Here is a 17,230-nt window from a genome sequence, read left to right as displayed (position 1 = left end):
ACGGGATTGAAGGAATGTCAAACGTGCGGTTACATTTGGCTGATGGCTATTCACCTCTAGCCCTGAAAAGGTAATCAAAGACGAATCGATCTCCCCGGATCTCTCAAGAGTTTGGAAAAAGAAAACGCCGTTCGGTCCGGTTCACTGTCACCAAAACGTGGAAAAGAAACAAGAGGATAGATAGAATACGATTTAAAAATACATTAGTGGAAATTCAACTTCGCTCGAGGCTCCTCCATCCCTAAGCTCCCGACTGCATGACCGGTCCAAAGTTTCGTAACCTGGAGGGGCAACCGTTTCGATTATCCCTCACAGATACTTGGTTCTCATTAACCCAAAGCCCCACGATCCTTTTTTACGCAAGCGGCGAGAAGAGCCTAAATGAAGGTGGTAAGCCGGCCGTGTGGGAGGTAGGACTCGCGAGGGGAATACCTACTTGAACAAGGACGGACGAGGTTCACTGTAGGTGTAGCCTGCCGCTGGTGTTAGTGATGGTTCTACCACCGTATAGCTCCCGCGAGTAGGTGCGAGGTGTCTGGATTTGTAGCGCTCGTACCGAGATAGACTATCAAAGGCAGGTATCCACTGGAGAGGGATGTTGTTAGTTCGATCGACTCCGGACAGGTTTCCGATGGCGGGTATGAGGAGACTCACTAGTGGATGGCAACTCTGGAGACGTCGACGACCTTGGAGATGCGCTCCTATTCAGCGCGAAAGAGAAGATTAAGCTGTTAGCATGGCGGACGGCGGCGGCGGCGGCAGCAGCAGCGCGGGAGAGAGAGAGAGAGGAGAGACCGGACTGAAAACTCACTTTCGTTTCCTCGGAGAACTGGACCATTTTGACGGGAATTTCAAGGGAAATTTTGCGGTCGATAGGAAATTAATCGCTGAGCAAAAGGGAGGTTCGAAAGAAGGATCGAGGACGGAGGTGATGACGGAGTTGTTGAAGCGCGGCCGCAACTACTCAGAAGTTTTCCGGGGTCGGGTTGACTAAAAATCCAAAAGGAAAAAAAGAGCCGCCGATAAACGCAGAAGCTCTTTGCTCCTCCCCCGATTGTCCCATGCTTAACTTGAGCAACCCTCGCCCACCCCGTTGTTTTACTCTCTTGAGTTGTTCATGGTCTAGTTGCTGGAGACTTTTACCAACCACTTTTCAAATTTCTGTGTCATTCTAAATCTCCTAAGCTATATCCGACAGTTAAGCCGGCACCATGTCCGGCGCAAGGCATTGGTGAGTTGAAGCCCTCCTACCCCCACCCCCCGTCTATTTGCGATCAGGCGAAACTGACAGCTGGCTACTTCTTAGGGAGCAAGATAAAGAGGCTACTGTCTATATTGGTAACCTCGATGAACGGGTCACAGACAGCCTGGTATGGGAGTTGATGCTGCAGGCCGGGCGCATCGTTAACGTTCACCTACCGAAAGACCGAGTCACCCAGTTCCACCAAGGCTATGGATTCGTCGAGTTTATCAGTGAAGAGGACGCGGAATACGCGTCCCGAATCATGAATGGCATTCGTCTCAACGGGAAACCAATCCGCGTGAACAAGGCATCTGCCGATAAGCAGAAGTCGGTGGAAATTGGCGCAGAGCTGTTTGTCGGCAACCTGGACCCTATGGTGACTGAACAGGTTCTGTATGATACATTCAGCCGCTTTGGCAACTTGATTACACTACCCAAGGTACGCTGTTTGGTTCTCTGAACCCACTGGTTTCTTCTAGGCACCCGCTAACCAGCCACAGGTTGCGCGAGATGACAACAACCTATCAAAGGGTTATGGGTTCGTTTCTTTCAGTGACTTTGAGTCTTCGGATGCTGCTATCACCAATATGAGTGGTCAGTATCTCATGAACAAACAGGTCTCGGTACAGTATGCCTACAAGAAGGATGGCAAGGGAGAGCGACATGGTGATCAGGCCGAACGACTGCTGGCCGCACAAGCTCGCAAACACAACGTTCAACCACCAACGCCATCGATACCGCCGCAATTTTCGGGCCCGGGGACTCCCATGGCTCCTGCAGTCGCTACTAATGATAACCCGCGACCATTGAGCACAGGCCCGCCTGATCTAGGTATGGGCAGAGGCGTTGCTTCACCAAGCGTTGGCTTCCAGAATGCGCCACCTACACATCCCAGCCGGCCCGTCCCTGTTCCCACTCCTTTGGCCAACCCCCCGCCCGGTTTGCCAGCGCGACCTCCCCCATCCCAGGCGGGCTATGGTGGCCCACAAGCCTTCATACCACCGAGCTTTACTCACAATTCAGGCCAGCAAGCCCCGTTCCCGCCCCAAGCGGCGCCTCCGCCCGGCTTTGCTCCCCCAGGCTTCGGTCCTCCTGGGGGTGCTCCTACAGCACCCCCGCCGTTGCCTCCGGGCTTTCAGCAGGGCGGTTATGGTCGGGGCCGCTGAACGGCTTCGCATGATGCGACCCTTCCGGAAGTACCTGGTCTACAGCAGCATTACTCAGACCGTGTGTGTGTGACAGTTTCGCCTTGAGGCTCCTATCATACCGTGTATGTAACAATGTGTTGGCGTAACCCAGAAACCCAGATGTAATAGCTTAGCTAATATTTCCTATTTCAGTGCTGAATAGCTTAGGCTGGACCGGCCTGTTCTCAGGTGCTTTTGAGTCTAATCGTACCCGCAGGATAGAGAATCCGACCAGTGCAGCGATTCCTACCTGGTGTAGAATTGTACAATCATGATTTCAAGATACTTGAAGGGAGGAGTTATCTATTGCAACGATACGAGACTAATTTGATCTAAACCTGCCATTTCGGGCCCAAAGGGTAGAGACAAGGACGATGTGGGGGAAAGGATGTTGATATCAACATCAAGAATAAGTGAGCACCTCCCCGTCCAAAAAAGAAAAAGGAAAGAGAAAGAGAAAGAGAGGGACGAGGAAAAGAAAGGGACAAACGAAGGGGGAGAGGACGTCCAAAGAGCCCTAACGATGGCGGTGTTCAAGAAAAAGACACGAACTTGGGGTCTCTAGGCCGGCCATCAGGGCCTATATTGTTTTTGGCGAATCGCTGTTCCGTATAGAGTCGCCGAGCTTCATCGAAATTGACGTTTTGACGCTTCATGATATTCCTCACTTCCCGCTTCGCATTCTGATCGAGACCCGCTCGGGAATCGCCGGCGGCGACATTAGCGGAGAGATCGAACTGTGACGATGAGAGGCCAGCCTCCAGGTCGCCGGCAAAACTGGCAGGAAGGCGATGATAGATATACTCGGGCACCGGGACCAGAGGCAACCATCGAGCCCGGGTGAGGTAGAGCGCTAGAGAGAAAAAGTTAGGATGACTGTAATCATTTGCGAGTTTGTTCAGGACTCCGCATGTGCGACATACCAGTGCCGCACACCACGACGGACAAAGTTAGACAATAAAGTAGATAGTAGGCCATAGCTCCAGCCAGGGTGGGTATCTAGATGATCTAAAGGAACTGTACCGGGGCACGAACGAGGGGACGCGGCCAGATCGCTCAGGATACTGACAATCAGGGGTGTTGTAGCTGGTGAATCAGCAGGTACTTGAGCTGACAGAGCACACCGCCACAGCCCGGCGCATCCGGGACATTGATGAGAAGGGAGAGTGGATGGAAATCGAATTGTCAGGACGGAGAAGGCGGCGCAGGCAGCCATCCGTCATCACGAGATGTGGAGCTGAGCTTCGGTGCCTGGCAACCCAGGCATCAAGAACGCTAGCGGGGCTATTCCCAAAGCGGCCCTCTTAGCGAGACCGGCGGCCGCTCGTTCTTGGCGTTGGCACACACAACTCATCCATTCGAAGGAAGTCGCAGGATACTCCAGAACTCGTTCGATCTGTCTCCCAATTCCAGTCCACCCTGTTCTACAGACACATTCAAAATGGCCGCCGTCACGAACGTTTCCAGCGACCTCGTCTGGCAGATCACCCGTATGTTCACGCCGAGCCACCCGCAGAGAGGATTGAAAAAGAAAAAAAAAATTATAATGGACAACATGGGTCTATTAAATTCTCATATCGAATCCCGACTAATTCGAGATACTCTGGACAGGCAACCAGAACTCTTTCCTGGTCAAGCGCAACTCCGGCGGTGGTTCTCAGTTCTCTCGTGACCCTCTGAACCTGCAGAACAAGCACTCTTTCAAGGTACAATCTTCAATCCCACGGCGCATGGACCCAGCATTCTCGAATCCAATGTGGCAATTGATGGAAAGGTCTAACTTTGTTCTTTCGTCTCGTTTAGTACGCCGGCTATGCCAACACCAAGGTATATCTTTATGCTCCGGCCTCTGAGGCTCTGTGACATCGGAATTGGAGACTCTAACCACGACAACAGGCTATCGGTGTCCGGGCCTCTGGATCTAACGGTGTTTCCGTCATCACCAAGAAGCCCAGCAACCCCCAGCAGCCCGGCAAGAACATTGTCACCGTGAACTACGGACCCGGTGCCTCCAACCGCAAGTGAGTAAACCGCGAACACACTGTCCGGACCGGTCATATCGGAACAATGGGGACTGACGAGGTCTCGCTCCTCTGCATAGGATCTACAAGGGTGTTGCCGACAAGACCGCCAAGAACGGCTACCGCGGTGATCTCCGCGAGGACGCCGTTGCCCGTGTGAGCGCTATCCGCCGCGCGCAGAAGGCCAAGAAGGAGACTCCCGCCCGGAAGCCCCGTGGCGCCCAGGCCAAGAAGGCCGCTGAGAAGGAGTCTGAGTAAATGCCAGACTTCGAGTGAAGCTGGGATTGGGGTGGTAGAACGAAAACACGAATAAAACTTGGGAGATAAGGTCACAAGATCTGGGCACACAACAGGCCCGTGCTGGGCAAGGGCAGGAAGTGTCCATGTAATTTAGCAATATTTGCTACCGGGACTACGCCCCGTCTGGCCAACCCTGCAGAGAATCAAAAATTCAAAAAACAAAAGCGATAACGAATGATGGAAAGACCGGAAGGAATGAATGAAAGAGAGACCATAGGCGGAGCGATTTGCCCAATAATGCGCGGGAGAACTTATCCGGATTTCCCTCCTGTTCAGACCATTTTCGGGAGAAAAGATAGGAAGATTCTCTTCGTCATGATGGTATGCATTGATGCAGTAGCCGCCATGTGCTCCGATAGCCGTCCGTCGGGCCGAGAGCTGTAGAACTACCATTGCTATTTCTCCGGGGGAACCTTGAACCATCCGCCTTTTCCCGATTCAAGGACCAATTCGGGAGACTGTCTGCTAAGGTGGGCACGAAAACCGCCGGAATACCTGGATTTCTCTTGTTGGTCATCGTCATCGTCATCGTCCCGGTGGATGTCGATGCCGGATGGGAAGGCAAGCGGCAGTTTCAACTGTGTACGCCGAGGTTGAGTCACCCCATAGACATTTCTGCTTGAGCAAGATAGACGAAACGCGGGTCCTGATGGTCATGATGATGGTGATGGACATGTAGCTGCAGATGCAGATGCAGGTGCAGCTTCAACCAGTGTTGTATGTATAGAAGCATGTTCTTGACACTTCCCCGGCGAGTGGGAAACCCCACACATGTGATCTGGATCCCCGTGGTAGGTACCTGGTACTTGGCATGTACATACGGTGTACAAACGCTACCTAGGTACCAGGTACTACTGGGCAACTCCGGATACCTGGACCATGCCCCGTAACTAAGGCAGCTAAGGCACGGTTCTGTAGGTACGAGGGAACTCCATAGTCCATGCTATATAACGGTGGACCCCTTCCCCTCTCCTTCCTCTCTCCTTTTACCACGCACTGCTTCTTCTCCGTACTGAGGATTGTTATTCCATTTTCTGGTGAGTGGTGGACTTGGTTTGCTTTTCTGATCTCCTGATCTGATCCCCGTTGAGCCACTTGCCCGGACTGGTTCACCGTTGCGCCCCCCCCAATTTACCCCTCCTTCCATTCCCCCTCGTTCTCTCTCTTGCTCTCCCCCACTTCCTTTCTTCCTTCCTCCCCAATTTTCATTCCCTTTTCACCCATCCTCTTTTGACTTTAGTGTTTTTGGTATTCCATCCCTATAAATCTTCAGCTTGCCCGCTATCTTCCCGTCAACACTTTGGTCAAACTAGCTAACGCCATCAATCTACCCCACCTCAGTTCTCTTCACATCCAGATCCGACACCATGGTTAAAGCTGGTGAGCAGAGCCATGGGATTTCGTCCATCTATGCCAACTTTTGTGCTAACGTAGCTTACTAGCTGTTCTCGGTGCCTCTGGCGGAATTGGCCAGGTTCGTGCCCCTACCCCGCGGTTCCCCTAATCATTTCTCTTTCCCTGCCACGGCTGACACGTTTGTTTTAATTGATTCGCAGCCTCTCTCTCTCCTCCTGAAAGCCTCTCCCCTGGTTGATGAGCTTGCTCTTTACGATGTCGTCAACACGCCCGGAGTTGCTGCTGACCTCTCTCACATCTCCTCTGTTGCGGTAGGTGCACTCGGACGTGAAGCAGTGACGGTGCTGGTCCCATACTGATCCGAAACTCGAGTAGAAAATCTCCGGCTTCTTGCCCAAGGATGACGGCCTGAAGCAAGCTCTGACCGGAACGGATGTCGTTGTCATTCCCGCCGGAATCCCCCGTTAGTCAAGCCTCGCTCGGGACTCATGGCAATACCAACTAACTTAACACAGGGAAGCCGGGCATGACCCGTGATGACCTTTTCAAGATCAACGCAGGCATTGTCCGCGATTTGGTCAAGGGCATCGCTGAGTTCGCCCCCAAGGCTTTTATCCTGATCATCTCCAACCCCGTCAACTCTACGGTCCCGATTGCCGCTGAAGTCCTCAAGGCTGCCGGCGTTTTCGACCCTCAGCGCCTGTTCGGTGTGACTACCCTGGACGTTGTCCGCGCCGAAACTTTCACCCAAGAATTCTCGGGCCAGAAGAACCCCTCCGCCGTTAAGATCCCCGTCGTTGGCGGTCACTCTGGCGAGACCATTGTTCCTCTTTTCAGCAAGACTTCCCCTTCGTTCCAGATTCCCGCAGACAAGTACGATGCACTAGTCAACCGTGGGTACCCCGTTCACATTAATGCGACTGGCATTGGACACTTAAGCTGACGGCTCGCTCACAGGCGTCCAATTCGGTGGTGATGAGGTTGTCAAGGCAAAGGATGGCGCAGGATCCGCCACTCTTTCCATGGCATTTGCCGGTTTCAGGTTTGATTTCTGGTGGTAGAGCGAAGAATTGGTTGCGGATGCTAATGTACTGTAGGTTTGCTGAGAGTGTTATCAAGGCCTCCAAGGGCGAGAAGGGCATCGTCGAGCCTACTTTCGTTTACTTGCCCGGCGTGCCTGGCGGCGAAGCTATTGCTAAGGCAACCGGTGTTGAATTCTTCTCTACTCAAGTAGAGCTGGGGGTACGTTCATCAGCTTGACACAAGATTTGCTCATTCAATGCTCGGGTACGTTAACACTACATATAGGCCAAGGGCGCCGAGAAGGCCATCAACCTCCTCGATGGCGTGACCGAACAAGAGAAGAAGCTCCTTGCAGCTTGCACGGAGGGCCTGAAGGGCAATATTGAAAAGGGCATCGAATTCATTAAGAACCCCCCACCAAAGTAAACGCGCCCATCCCCGTCCTTTACTCAACGCGACTATCTTGATTAGTCGGTGACGAACCTCGGATCGCACCCTGTCCCTCCACCGAAAAAGACACCTTTCAGTGGTCCCCCCTTGTTGAAATCCGAGGACATGGAGAGAGCCCTGCTAATCATTATGATCCCGGAAAGATAGGCTTTAAAGGTATGCGATGAGTGAAGTCGAGTGACATCTTGTTGATGACGGTTGTCGGAGGGTCGAATGCAGGGCAGCTCAGACACATAACTGAAATAAATAATCGTTCTTCGTACCTGCAATCATTCCACGTAGGCTTAGTGGTAGGGCAGGCCTCAGTGCCATGGGCGAATGTCCGTCGAGGCCATATCATATGACGTTCGCTCCCATCCAAACACCCGAATTCATGATTTCTCTCCTTTTTCTTTGCCCCCACTCAGGTGTTTGAAGTCGGCGGACGTAGAGGTACTGAGCGTACAGGTACTCGTGTGAGGTTGAGTGTAGGGGTAGGAAAGCAAAACCTGCCTCTTTCGGTCAAGGTTTGGGTTGGAGTGTTTTGATTTGGAATGTCGCCCCTGGGAGTTCGGACGTCTCCGCTTGCACCGTGGTGTGGATGCCCAAGCTTGACAGCGCGCCGCGGATAACACCGCATGGAAACCATAGATACTAGACCGCGGTCAGAAAACGTGGGCGGACGACATTGATTCATCTCATACCGCTTGAGCCTTAGACACGGCGTCGCTCCGCACTGACATGCTCATTCTCGAAAATGGTCGGAACGAGTTATCTGTCAGAACATACACGCCCTGGGATAGAAACAGGGTCAGCTTCCTTCCTCCTTTCATTTCCTTCTCCTCCTCACGGTTGGATGCGATTCGTAGTGTAAAAGGTAGAACGAACCCGATGGTTGGTTTTCAAATTGTCGATTTGCTTCCTGAACAGTATCGTCCACAGATCCTTGCAGAGGAATTTGATCACGTCAAGGTTGTCGGTGAATCGCGGGCGGTCTCGAGCAAACCTACGCCAGGGTCCAAATGTCAGTCTGATGACTCGATAGAGAACAAGAAGGGGGAGGAGGAGGAAATGAGCGCCCCCGCTCAATGCGATGATGCCTACCGCTCCGCAAGACCTTGTCCAACACGGTAACCCAGCGATTCGAGACGGAAGAACGTCGTTTCGCGGACCTCCTCATCGTCCAGGAGCTTCTCTTCGGCAGCCAGGTCTTTGGTCAGTCGTTCGGCCATGGGCACGAGCTCTATCAGGAGGAAGTCGAGACACGACGTATTTAGAAGGCGTGCATTGGGTTCGATGACATTGGCAGCCGAGGCGGACGCGTCGAAGGACATGACGATGAGACCGGAAGGGGTTTGGAGGGGCGTGGTGAAGGCAAAAGAGGATCCGTGATGGTGAGCGTGAATGATGAATCGGACTATTCTAACGTTGGTGCTCCGTTAAAGCGGAGGGTTGATGAGTAGTGCGGAGAGGCGGATCCGATCATTGGCGCGGAATGTATGGAGGCTCCAAGGTACTGTACATATGCCCTACGGAGTACATGCTCAAGACCAGATAACGAGCTGCCTTCCTACAACAAGGACACAAGGAGAGCAAAGGGTCAGAACAAGAGTTTCAAAATTAAGTTAGCGAGTCTCGTTGGTTTCAACAAGTCAATTCATTTCAATCGCTTTCACTAGTGACTCCCGAAGCATTGTCACATCCCATGCTCCAAACCTTGACCAAAGTCACACAGGCCCTTTCCTGCTCCTTTCAGAATAGAAACCGGATTTTTTAAAAAAAAAAATTAAGGAAGAGAAAAAGATCAAGGGAAATGAGAACGAAGCACCGCAACGCCATGCAGCTATATTTGAGTGACCAGTAGTGTCATGTGTCATAACCACCATTGCGCCCGGATGATTCTGGGCTATGTTGACTTCCATACGAGTTAACCTTGCCATTGACAGCTTCCCCGTTGTACGAACCGCGAAAGCCTGGTCGCGGCAAAGAACGGCTGAACACGCTCAATGCCGGACGTTTCGTTGGCCTCACAGGTGATTCCTCCTCGTCATCACTACCGGTAAGATCAATGACCTGAGCTGCGGGGCGTTTATTCGTGGACAGACGAGCTATAGAGGATGCGGTAGAAGGTTCTCGTGACTGAACCGGCGTCCGTTGTAGGGTTAGATTGCGACTGGGGAGGGATTCCCGTTTAACAATTGGGACTCCGGGTTCTTCGATTTCTATCAAGTCATCATCCTCTTCTTCCTTCTCTTCGGCGTCGTAGTCGTCGTATGACGCGGGAGTAACGCCTCCTGCTGTCCCGTTTTCATCATCCTTGGGTCCTGACCATGTGCCATCGGGCTCGATGACAATCTGTTCGATGTCCCGCGATGTTGAGTGGAGTATATCATCAACGTACCTGCAAGGTTAGTCAGGTCACCCATCCCAGGCATTTTGTGTTTTACTCACTGGTCAATTTGTAACGATTCAAAACTCGTCGCTTTGGAGCATACAGGACACGACCAAGTTGGTGCTTGTTCTTGCAATTGCAAAAAAGAGGAAGCATCAAAGCATTGATTATGCGTGCACTTCAGAGAGCGACATGGTACCTCGATTCGAAGAGTGGACAGGGGGCATTTCAATGACATGACGCTGGATGTGGCAACAATATCTGTATCGTCCGCCCTGTTTTTCACTGTTGACCGTTAGAAACCTTTGTACGTGGTGGATTAAAAAAATTCATACTTTCTCGCAGGACCTGTTCCTTGGAGATGGTCTTTCTCAGTTTTAATTCAGCCACAAGCTCTTCCACTGGATGGCGTTGGACAAGGTTGATTCGAACATAAAATTTCTGGCTCTATAATGTTAGAACACGGCTCATCCCTTTGAACAGGAAGGATCGAAATCATAGGAGCTTAGAATGGGAGGACGCCAGGCATTCCGGAGTAGAACATGATACTTACTTTTTGTGTCAAGGCATAAGTCATGACGACGTTGTTGGCATAGCCTGGCTTCTTCCGAATATAACTGGTCACATCCGCAGGCTGCGTTGTACCGGGCTTGTTTTTCAATCCTCGCAGATTCGCCTTAACTTCATCAAGATTGGCTTTGAGCTCAACCTGGTGTGGGAAAGCAATATCTGATTTGGCAGGCTGGTTGAGACCGGCTTCCGCGGCGCAATAGACCATTATCCTTACATTAGGATCGGATTGCAATTGAGTGATAACAGATGGTGTAAGAGCAACTTTGAGTTCCACATAATCCCTGGTCTGTTCTCGAGCTTGTAGGTGTCAGTAACAATTGCACGTCATCATGGAGAAAAAGCATCAATCCCAAACCTTTGCACTCAACCGTAGGGGTAAGCGGCTCTAATATGGTGTAGAAGGGGCTTTCTTTGAAATTCAATCGCTCTAGACATATGTGAGAATCTGTTTTGAGACCCAGAAGAATAAGTCAAATTTAGGTTACCAGGAGCTAATCTATTGGTTGATATCGGAAAAGCAAGGGGAGACGGCCGATGCGACGTAGACATAGAAGGGGTAGCTGAGGGTGATTGATATTGCGGATTAGGTAGTTGCTGTGCTGTTGGGGCTGCTGGTAATGCCCGATGTGCGGTTAAATAGATGAATCTCCTCAAACTATCGTAGCGATCAGTTTGACCTCCCTGATAAAGCCTTTCGATGACTGAAATTTTTCACATTGGTCAACATTTCTTCACGTGAAGGGAATTGTAACTTCTGGGTTTTCCGCGAGGAAACCGGCCGAAGAGATGGAGACGGTGGGATGGAAGATAAAATGGGTTTAACACACATTCAATGATTCGAAGCTGCAGTGAAGCTTTAACCCCAGAGACAGCGAGTCCCTCATTTCTTAGAATATCCTTGAGCTGCGCATTTGTTAACGTTTTGACCAGGGCCACCATGCTTAGTAGCTCTGGTGGCTGGGGATAAGACGCCATGGCTATTTAGATAGAAGAAGAAAAAGATCAATGATAGCAACAAGAGGGAATGTTGGGGTGTCACAGTTTGCTAAGCAGACTTCGGTGAATAAGATCTCATGGAATGTGATTCAAAAGGGAGGTGCCATTTCCAGCAGTTGTGTTCGACATTTCAATCCTTCCCTCTGTTTAGAGCCCGTTCATACGGTGGAGGTGAGAGGGGAATTCAATCAGAACAACAATCATGAAGCCACGGTCCGAATTTGTTCTGAAATGCAATGGCGAGACTGTTCATAAGGTCCTGTTTGATTGAGCAATGAGGCAAAAGGCCTGTACTTCAGCCGGAGAAGATTGCGGAGGTGAGGTTCTCCGATTCTGATGACATAAGAAATCTTTTATCGGCATCCGCTAACGTTATCTCTCTTTCTCTTTTGGAGAAAAAAAAATTCCATTAATCGGTCCAACTGCATCGCCACAAACGTGTTCCCCTCATTCTCTGTTCCTGATCAATTTGAATTTTTTGGTCTAGCGTTGATTCTGTGATTTGACTCTATTCTATTTCATTCATTCTCACACCTCCCATTTTACCTCTTCAACAATTAGAAAACATGGCAAAGAGTGTCAGGGCCAGCGTTATGAAGCGCAACAAGGCGAAGTTGCGCGCGACTGTCTTTGGTCCTGCAGTTGATGCACGCACTGAGCGACTTTCGGCCAAACTTCAGGAGCTTGCTTCTCAGCCAAAACCAAACAACCAGGAAACCCCCAATGCGGAGAACAAGGGTGCGCTTCTAGATCCTCTCGTGCCTGTGATCATTCGCTTACAGAAAACAGAAGACAATAATGCTGCTGCGGAAGTCAAACCAAGTGAAGGTCAATATTCTCTATCTTGATACGCAATTGTGTTTATTGTTTCGTTTCGCTCAGAGTTGCTAACTTCTTGCAGACATGGATATCGATAAGGTGTCGACCAAGAGTTCCCAGAAATCAGGGCGCATTCACAAACGCCATAGCAATCGAAAGAACCGCTCATCCATTGTCTTCCGTCCGCATCAATCCAAGTCCAAGAAAGGTTCCAAGAGGAAGTGATCAACGGGTGCACATGCTATGATACAAGTTTTGGTTCACAAAAGATAAGGCGTTTGGTGCTAGTTCTGATATGAATATTGCTATAAGCACAATCCTTGCTACGTTTAATTGCTTCTGCAGTGTTTGTCCTACCAAGATACTTCAAAAGTCTTCAATATGTTTCTGTGGTTGGGGGCAAGGAACCCCACCACATAGGCAACGCAGGGCAAACAGAGTATGAGACTATCAGGCTGAAGGGTTCAAGCCTGATCAGCTCATCACCACATAAACCAAGATTCACTTGGATGGATTGCTAACATCTACGGTGTACTGGCATTGTGCACGGAATTGGGGGCGAACCTGGAGTGGATCCAGAAGGCGGTGTTAGCTAGCAGTATTTTGAATAATCCCCAGGAAGCTCCTTTTCCCACGAGTACCTCCCCCTCCATAGTCAAATGAAGGAAGACATGTCAGGCTCGAAATCTCCCATGAAGAACAGTTCGGAGTCTTTAAATTGAAACTTGGTATAAACGCGGGATGATCGCCGCCCCAAAACCTTTGGCGGTATTACTCGCCAATGTATTGATTCCCATAGCCGTTATCTTCTTCTCCGCAGGGTTCTTCCCATACAAGCCCCTCCTACCTGGACTTGCCAGCTATGAGGGGACGAGTAAAGATGGTATTCCACCAAGGATCTTCGACAAAGTCGTCTTCATGGTGGTTGATGCGCTGCGCAGGTAGGGAGGGCCCTAGGCGCGGTAGATAACGTCGGTCTCAAACTGAACCTCTTTCCTAGTGACTTTGTTTACTCAAATAGCTCTGGGTTTGCTTTTACCCAAGGGTAAGTCATTGTTCCATTGAAGTTGCGCCTTCGATGGAGCTAATTCATGTTTTCTTTAGGTTGATTCGATCTGGCGCCGCGCTGCCTTTCACTGCTTATGCTAGCTCCCCAACCGTCACAATGCCTCGCCTCAAGGCTATTACGACAGGCTCTGTACCCTCGTTCTTGGACGTGATTCTCAACATCGCTGAATCAGACACCTCTTCGACACTCGCCCACCAAGACACGTGGTTGGCACAGCTAAAGGCCAATGGCAGCAAGCTTGTCATGTACGGCGATGATACTTGGTTGAAACTGTTCCCGGGTATGTTTAGTCGAGCCGATGGGACGACAAGTTTCTTCGTGTCGGTTAGTAGCAATTGAAGATGTCTTGAACGTTGCTAGTATAGGCTTGGGCCGGTACTGATCGTTCCTACATAGGACTTTACTGAAGTAGACAACAATGTGACCCGCCACATACCCGATGAACTTCTTCGTGACGACTGGTCTGCACTTATAATGCACTATCTAGGCTTGGATCATATAGGACATAAATCTGGCCCTAAAAGGTACATTCTGCTTCACATCTGATTTACCCCCTCTGGCTGTCCTGACGCAGTTTTAGTCCATATATGATACACAAGCAACGTGAGATGGACTCAATTGTGGCCCAAGTCTACACAGCGTTAGAACGGGAAGAGCATCTTCAGTCCACTCTCTTTGTTGTCTGTGGAGACCACGGGATGACCGACGCGGGTAACCATGGTGGTTCGTCTGTAGGCGAAACCTCGCCGGCGTTGCTCTTCATCTCACCAGCGTTTAAAAACCTGGGGATTCGTAATCAAAGCCCAGCAGAATCCTCCAGCGATTTGCAATATTATCGGACTATTGAGCAGACCGATATAACACCGACTTTGGCTGGACTTCTCGGTCTACCAATCCCTATGAATAGCTTGGGCGTCTTCATTCCTGAGCTTCTGCAGATGTGGAATACAAGTAAGATTCTGTTCTTTTTTTTTCTACTCAAGACGCGCCCCAGAGTAATTCAACCGTCATTAATCAAAAAACAGAGTCGCATCAAATTCACATGCTTATGGAGAATACTAAGCAATTGCTCCGGACAGTCGAGGCGGCATATCCACGTCATACATTCAACCCTGAATTCACGTCCGGGCTGTGTGATTCTGAATTTTCAAGCGATGTCGAGGAGGTTCACTGTGCCTGGTCTCGTGAGCTCGAGCTACAAGATCAGCCTGATGGTGCGCTTAGAGATGATGCGGAGACCAGCCTTTTGTCAATTCTAAGAGGTGCCCAAAGTTTGATGAGTAGTGCTGCCAGTGATTATGACATCAAAAGCCTTTACATAGGTATTTGCATTACTGGCGTTGCTGCCTGGCTTTCCTTTGTCCCGATGCAACACCTGCTCTGCGAATACAAACGCTCCGGGGCATTCCTTCTATTCGCTGTCTTAAGCTACAGCGGTATGATGTTTGCAAGTAGCTATGTCGAAGAAGAACAGCAGTTCTGGTATTGGATATGTGTGGCATGGACAGTATTCCTATACACTAGGCCCTCCGGCTCTCGTGGGAGCTACAAATCCCAGCACAAATCAACAGGTACATTGTTCGCAAAGCTTGGTGTCTTGGGGTTGGCAGCTTCCCTCCGAATATTGCGACGGTGGAACCAAACCGGCCAAAAGTTCGCTGGCGAACCTGATGTTGCACGGGAATTCTTACCTTCCCATCCACATGTGCTGTGGTCCTTGGTGGTTTTGACATATGCGGATGTTCTTGTTCATCTTGTTTTCGGCTTTGCTCCGGCCATATCATGGATTCTCATGGTGTTGCCTATGGTGGCAGCGGCGCTTCTTTTCAAGGTTTCCTCCGTGGCGTCCGATTCTTTTGAACTGATCGGTGGCTCTTTCCTGGAGCCGGTGAGCAAGTTTGTCGGCAGTATGCCGCTCGTTTTACATGCGAGGCTTGTCGCGTGCGGGGCATTCCTACTCGTGGCTTATTCCATGTACCTCCGGAAAGCCACGGGGCCCTCGCAACTCAAGAAAGGTAAGCGCCCTGAGATGTCCCTGCTCCTAATACGCGGCGGGATAAGCTGATAAATAGTTAGGAGCATGGCCAAGCGCCGTTTTTCACGAGGCCTTGACTCTCTTGCTTTTGACACAGTCGAGGGTCACAAACGTTCCTATATTTCTAATCTTCCGGATACAGCTCAAGATTCTGGCCTCGGTGGAGTTGCCACCCATTGAGCTGGCCATCATGTCAATACTCATGCAATATACCACATATTTTGCCTTTGGGGGCTCCAATGCAATCTCTTCGGTCGATCTATCCAACGCATATAACGGCGTTGGGAGTTACAGCGTTGTGTTTGTCGGAGTTCTGACCTTCATAGGCAATTGGGCTGGCCCAATATGGTGGACGTCGGCAAGTTGGCTTCTCCGAATGGGACAAACTCGAAAAGAAAGACAGTCTCATGTAACGATCTTAACCTTTCATACGGCAGTGATGTTGCTGTCTGTCATGGTTGCTTGCACGTTTTTGAGAACGCATCTCTTTATTTGGACAGTGTTCTCACCCAAGTACCTTTACACTATGGTATGGGCCATCCTTTACCACTTTCTCGTGACTTTGCTCGGAGAGTTTGGCTTTTCCAAGATTGCAACCGGATAAGAGGCGTTGTTGAGCAGTCATAAACGAGTGGAAAGAGAAGCAAGGGATGGAAGGCGATGAGAGAACATGGAAGGAGCAGCGCTTGAGCTCATTTAGACATCTAGAACAAGAATAACCCAAGCCGAAAATCCAACCGTACTATAGCAAACCATTGAAGAGATCATCAATCGCATCCTTCTTCTTCCGCTTTTTGGATTTCTTCACCTGCGCAACACTTGCTGCGCTCGCCATCTCCGGGACACTCCCTGACTTTGCCATATCGGAACCTTTGAGACCAGGCTCCTTGGGCGGCGGGGAGTGTAGCTTCCGCGTAAGTACTTCCCCGAGGTCCTCGTTAATCTGAGGACCTATAGATGGGGCTCTACTTTTGCTGGCTCTGTCTGCCCGGAATGTGGTTTTCAATTGTTTGTCAATACCCGTTACTTTCGCAAGACGAGCCAACGTGGCCAAAAGGACTGTGCCGACTGTAGAAAATTGCACGTCTGCAACAACAGTTGAGAAGGCCCTGTTCAGAATATCGAATGACCGGGTCAGAAGACAGCGTATTCAACAATGTGATTGCACCGAATTTCACCCTTTCAAACTTACAGGTAACATCTTGGAATGGTGTCTGTTGCTAGGTATTGTCTGTACATGGAAGAGGTTTCATTTGCGCTGCTGCGAAGTGCCTCATGTCTTAAAGATCTCGCAAGGCTCAGAGTAGCCCGCTTCAGGATAGACAGCCATTTCCACCATTTGGTCTTGCCATGTTGGTTTTTATTTCGATGGAAGATCAAGTGTAAAGTTGAATAGACAGCAAATACTTGATCTGCCTCCGTCTCTGCCATGTTGGAGTCCCTGGGTGGTGGCTGTAAGAAGCAAAAGAATGGAACCCTTGGGTGGAAAATTCGGTGCGAACGAAGGAAGGCCTGTTCACCGTGTCCACCGCTGAGATGAATTACCAACGTTTCTGGGCCGACGATACTATCTCAAACATATTATGAAAAGCGCAGCATTGTTCCACCAATATGCCAACAAGCATTGTTGCCTGCATTGGTGATCCGACTCAACAGCCTTCTTTGGGGGTTTGTAGGTAGCTGCGGAACAGATCCATGCCCAGGTAGACATGCGGACTATCATGCTGAGTAATGCGGACTCTAAGCCATGCCCTAATTTCGGAAATGTGGTCTATATATCTCTACTA

The 17,230-nt window shown here is 50.2% G+C and overlaps 11 protein-coding genes across 11 annotated transcripts; 5 read left to right on the top strand and 6 right to left on the bottom strand.

Annotated features, from left to right (window-relative positions):
* Positions 1-355: 355 nt before the first annotated feature.
* Positions 356-838, bottom strand: TOM7 (mitochondrial import receptor subunit TOM7; the record flags this gene model as incomplete). Its single annotated transcript, XM_046090610.1, has 5 exons — positions 356-377; positions 437-473; positions 557-585; positions 655-701; positions 812-838. The coding sequence occupies 5 exons, from the start codon at positions 836-838 to the stop codon at positions 356-358; spliced, it is 162 nt and encodes a 53-aa protein (XP_045946585.1).
* A 373-nt stretch (positions 839-1,211) lies between these two features.
* sap49 (U2 snRNP complex subunit HSH49) lies at positions 1,212-2,409 on the top strand (the record flags this gene model as incomplete). Its single annotated transcript, XM_046090609.1, has 3 exons — positions 1,212-1,231; positions 1,307-1,682; positions 1,744-2,409. 3 exons carry the CDS (start codon positions 1,212-1,214, stop codon positions 2,407-2,409), a joined length of 1,062 nt encoding a protein of 353 aa, XP_045946584.1.
* A 554-nt stretch (positions 2,410-2,963) lies between these two features.
* LDX57_008887 (DUF2015 domain-containing protein) lies at positions 2,964-3,408 on the bottom strand (the record flags this gene model as incomplete). The annotated part of the gene is made up of 2 exons (XM_046090608.1): positions 2,964-3,283; positions 3,354-3,408. The coding sequence occupies 2 exons, from the start codon at positions 3,406-3,408 to the stop codon at positions 2,964-2,966; spliced, it is 375 nt and encodes a 124-aa protein (XP_045946583.1).
* A 463-nt stretch (positions 3,409-3,871) lies between these two features.
* LDX57_008886 (60S ribosomal protein L28) lies at positions 3,872-4,709 on the top strand (the record flags this gene model as incomplete). The annotated part of the gene is made up of 5 exons (XM_046090607.1): positions 3,872-3,920; positions 4,042-4,136; positions 4,234-4,257; positions 4,327-4,451; positions 4,532-4,709. 5 exons carry the CDS (start codon positions 3,872-3,874, stop codon positions 4,707-4,709), a joined length of 471 nt encoding a protein of 156 aa, XP_045946582.1.
* Positions 4,710-4,841: 132 nt separating this feature from the next.
* LDX57_008885 (uncharacterized protein) lies at positions 4,842-5,174 on the bottom strand (the record flags this gene model as incomplete). Its single annotated transcript, XM_046090606.1, has 1 exon — positions 4,842-5,174. The coding sequence occupies one exon, from the start codon at positions 5,172-5,174 to the stop codon at positions 4,842-4,844; it is 333 nt and encodes a 110-aa protein (XP_045946581.1).
* A 944-nt stretch (positions 5,175-6,118) lies between these two features.
* On the top strand, positions 6,119-7,556 carry LDX57_008884 (malate dehydrogenase; the record flags this gene model as incomplete). Its single annotated transcript, XM_046090605.1, has 8 exons — positions 6,119-6,131; positions 6,194-6,225; positions 6,308-6,418; positions 6,483-6,570; positions 6,623-7,000; positions 7,065-7,149; positions 7,205-7,349; positions 7,416-7,556. 8 exons carry the CDS (start codon positions 6,119-6,121, stop codon positions 7,554-7,556), a joined length of 993 nt encoding a protein of 330 aa, XP_045946580.1.
* A 525-nt stretch (positions 7,557-8,081) lies between these two features.
* LDX57_008883 (trafficking protein particle complex subunit) lies at positions 8,082-8,893 on the bottom strand (the record flags this gene model as incomplete). Its single annotated transcript, XM_046090604.1, has 4 exons — positions 8,082-8,213; positions 8,264-8,353; positions 8,448-8,565; positions 8,664-8,893. 4 exons carry the CDS (start codon positions 8,891-8,893, stop codon positions 8,082-8,084), a joined length of 570 nt encoding a protein of 189 aa, XP_045946579.1.
* A 532-nt stretch (positions 8,894-9,425) lies between these two features.
* pli1 (E3 SUMO-protein ligase pli1) lies at positions 9,426-10,729 on the bottom strand (the record flags this gene model as incomplete). Its single annotated transcript, XM_046090603.1, has 4 exons — positions 9,426-9,960; positions 10,011-10,236; positions 10,287-10,392; positions 10,505-10,729. 4 exons carry the CDS (start codon positions 10,727-10,729, stop codon positions 9,426-9,428), a joined length of 1,092 nt encoding a protein of 363 aa, XP_045946578.1.
* A 1,357-nt stretch (positions 10,730-12,086) lies between these two features.
* On the top strand, positions 12,087-12,564 carry LDX57_008881 (DUF2423 domain-containing protein; the record flags this gene model as incomplete). Its single annotated transcript, XM_046090602.1, has 3 exons — positions 12,087-12,258; positions 12,310-12,348; positions 12,422-12,564. The coding sequence occupies 3 exons, from the start codon at positions 12,087-12,089 to the stop codon at positions 12,562-12,564; spliced, it is 354 nt and encodes a 117-aa protein (XP_045946577.1).
* Positions 12,565-13,504: 940 nt separating this feature from the next.
* Positions 13,505-16,047, top strand: las21 (mannose-ethanolamine phosphotransferase LAS21; the record flags this gene model as incomplete). The annotated part of the gene is made up of 5 exons (XM_046090601.1): positions 13,505-13,732; positions 13,805-13,932; positions 13,989-14,359; positions 14,434-15,423; positions 15,485-16,047. The coding sequence occupies 5 exons, from the start codon at positions 13,505-13,507 to the stop codon at positions 16,045-16,047; spliced, it is 2,280 nt and encodes a 759-aa protein (XP_045946576.1).
* Positions 16,048-16,185: 138 nt separating this feature from the next.
* RMP1 (uncharacterized protein) lies at positions 16,186-16,874 on the bottom strand (the record flags this gene model as incomplete). The annotated part of the gene is made up of 2 exons (XM_046090600.1): positions 16,186-16,552; positions 16,636-16,874. 2 exons carry the CDS (start codon positions 16,872-16,874, stop codon positions 16,186-16,188), a joined length of 606 nt encoding a protein of 201 aa, XP_045946575.1.
* Positions 16,875-17,230: the final 356 nt, after the last annotated feature.

This window comes from Aspergillus melleus, assembly GCF_016097325.1.
Source record: "Aspergillus melleus strain CBS 546.65 chromosome Unknown contig5, whole genome shotgun sequence".
NCBI classification, from domain to species: Eukaryota; Fungi; Ascomycota; class Eurotiomycetes; order Eurotiales; family Aspergillaceae; genus Aspergillus; species Aspergillus melleus.
The sequence above is the reverse complement of the archived record's forward strand: the minus strand, read 5'-3'. Positions and strand labels throughout refer to the sequence as shown.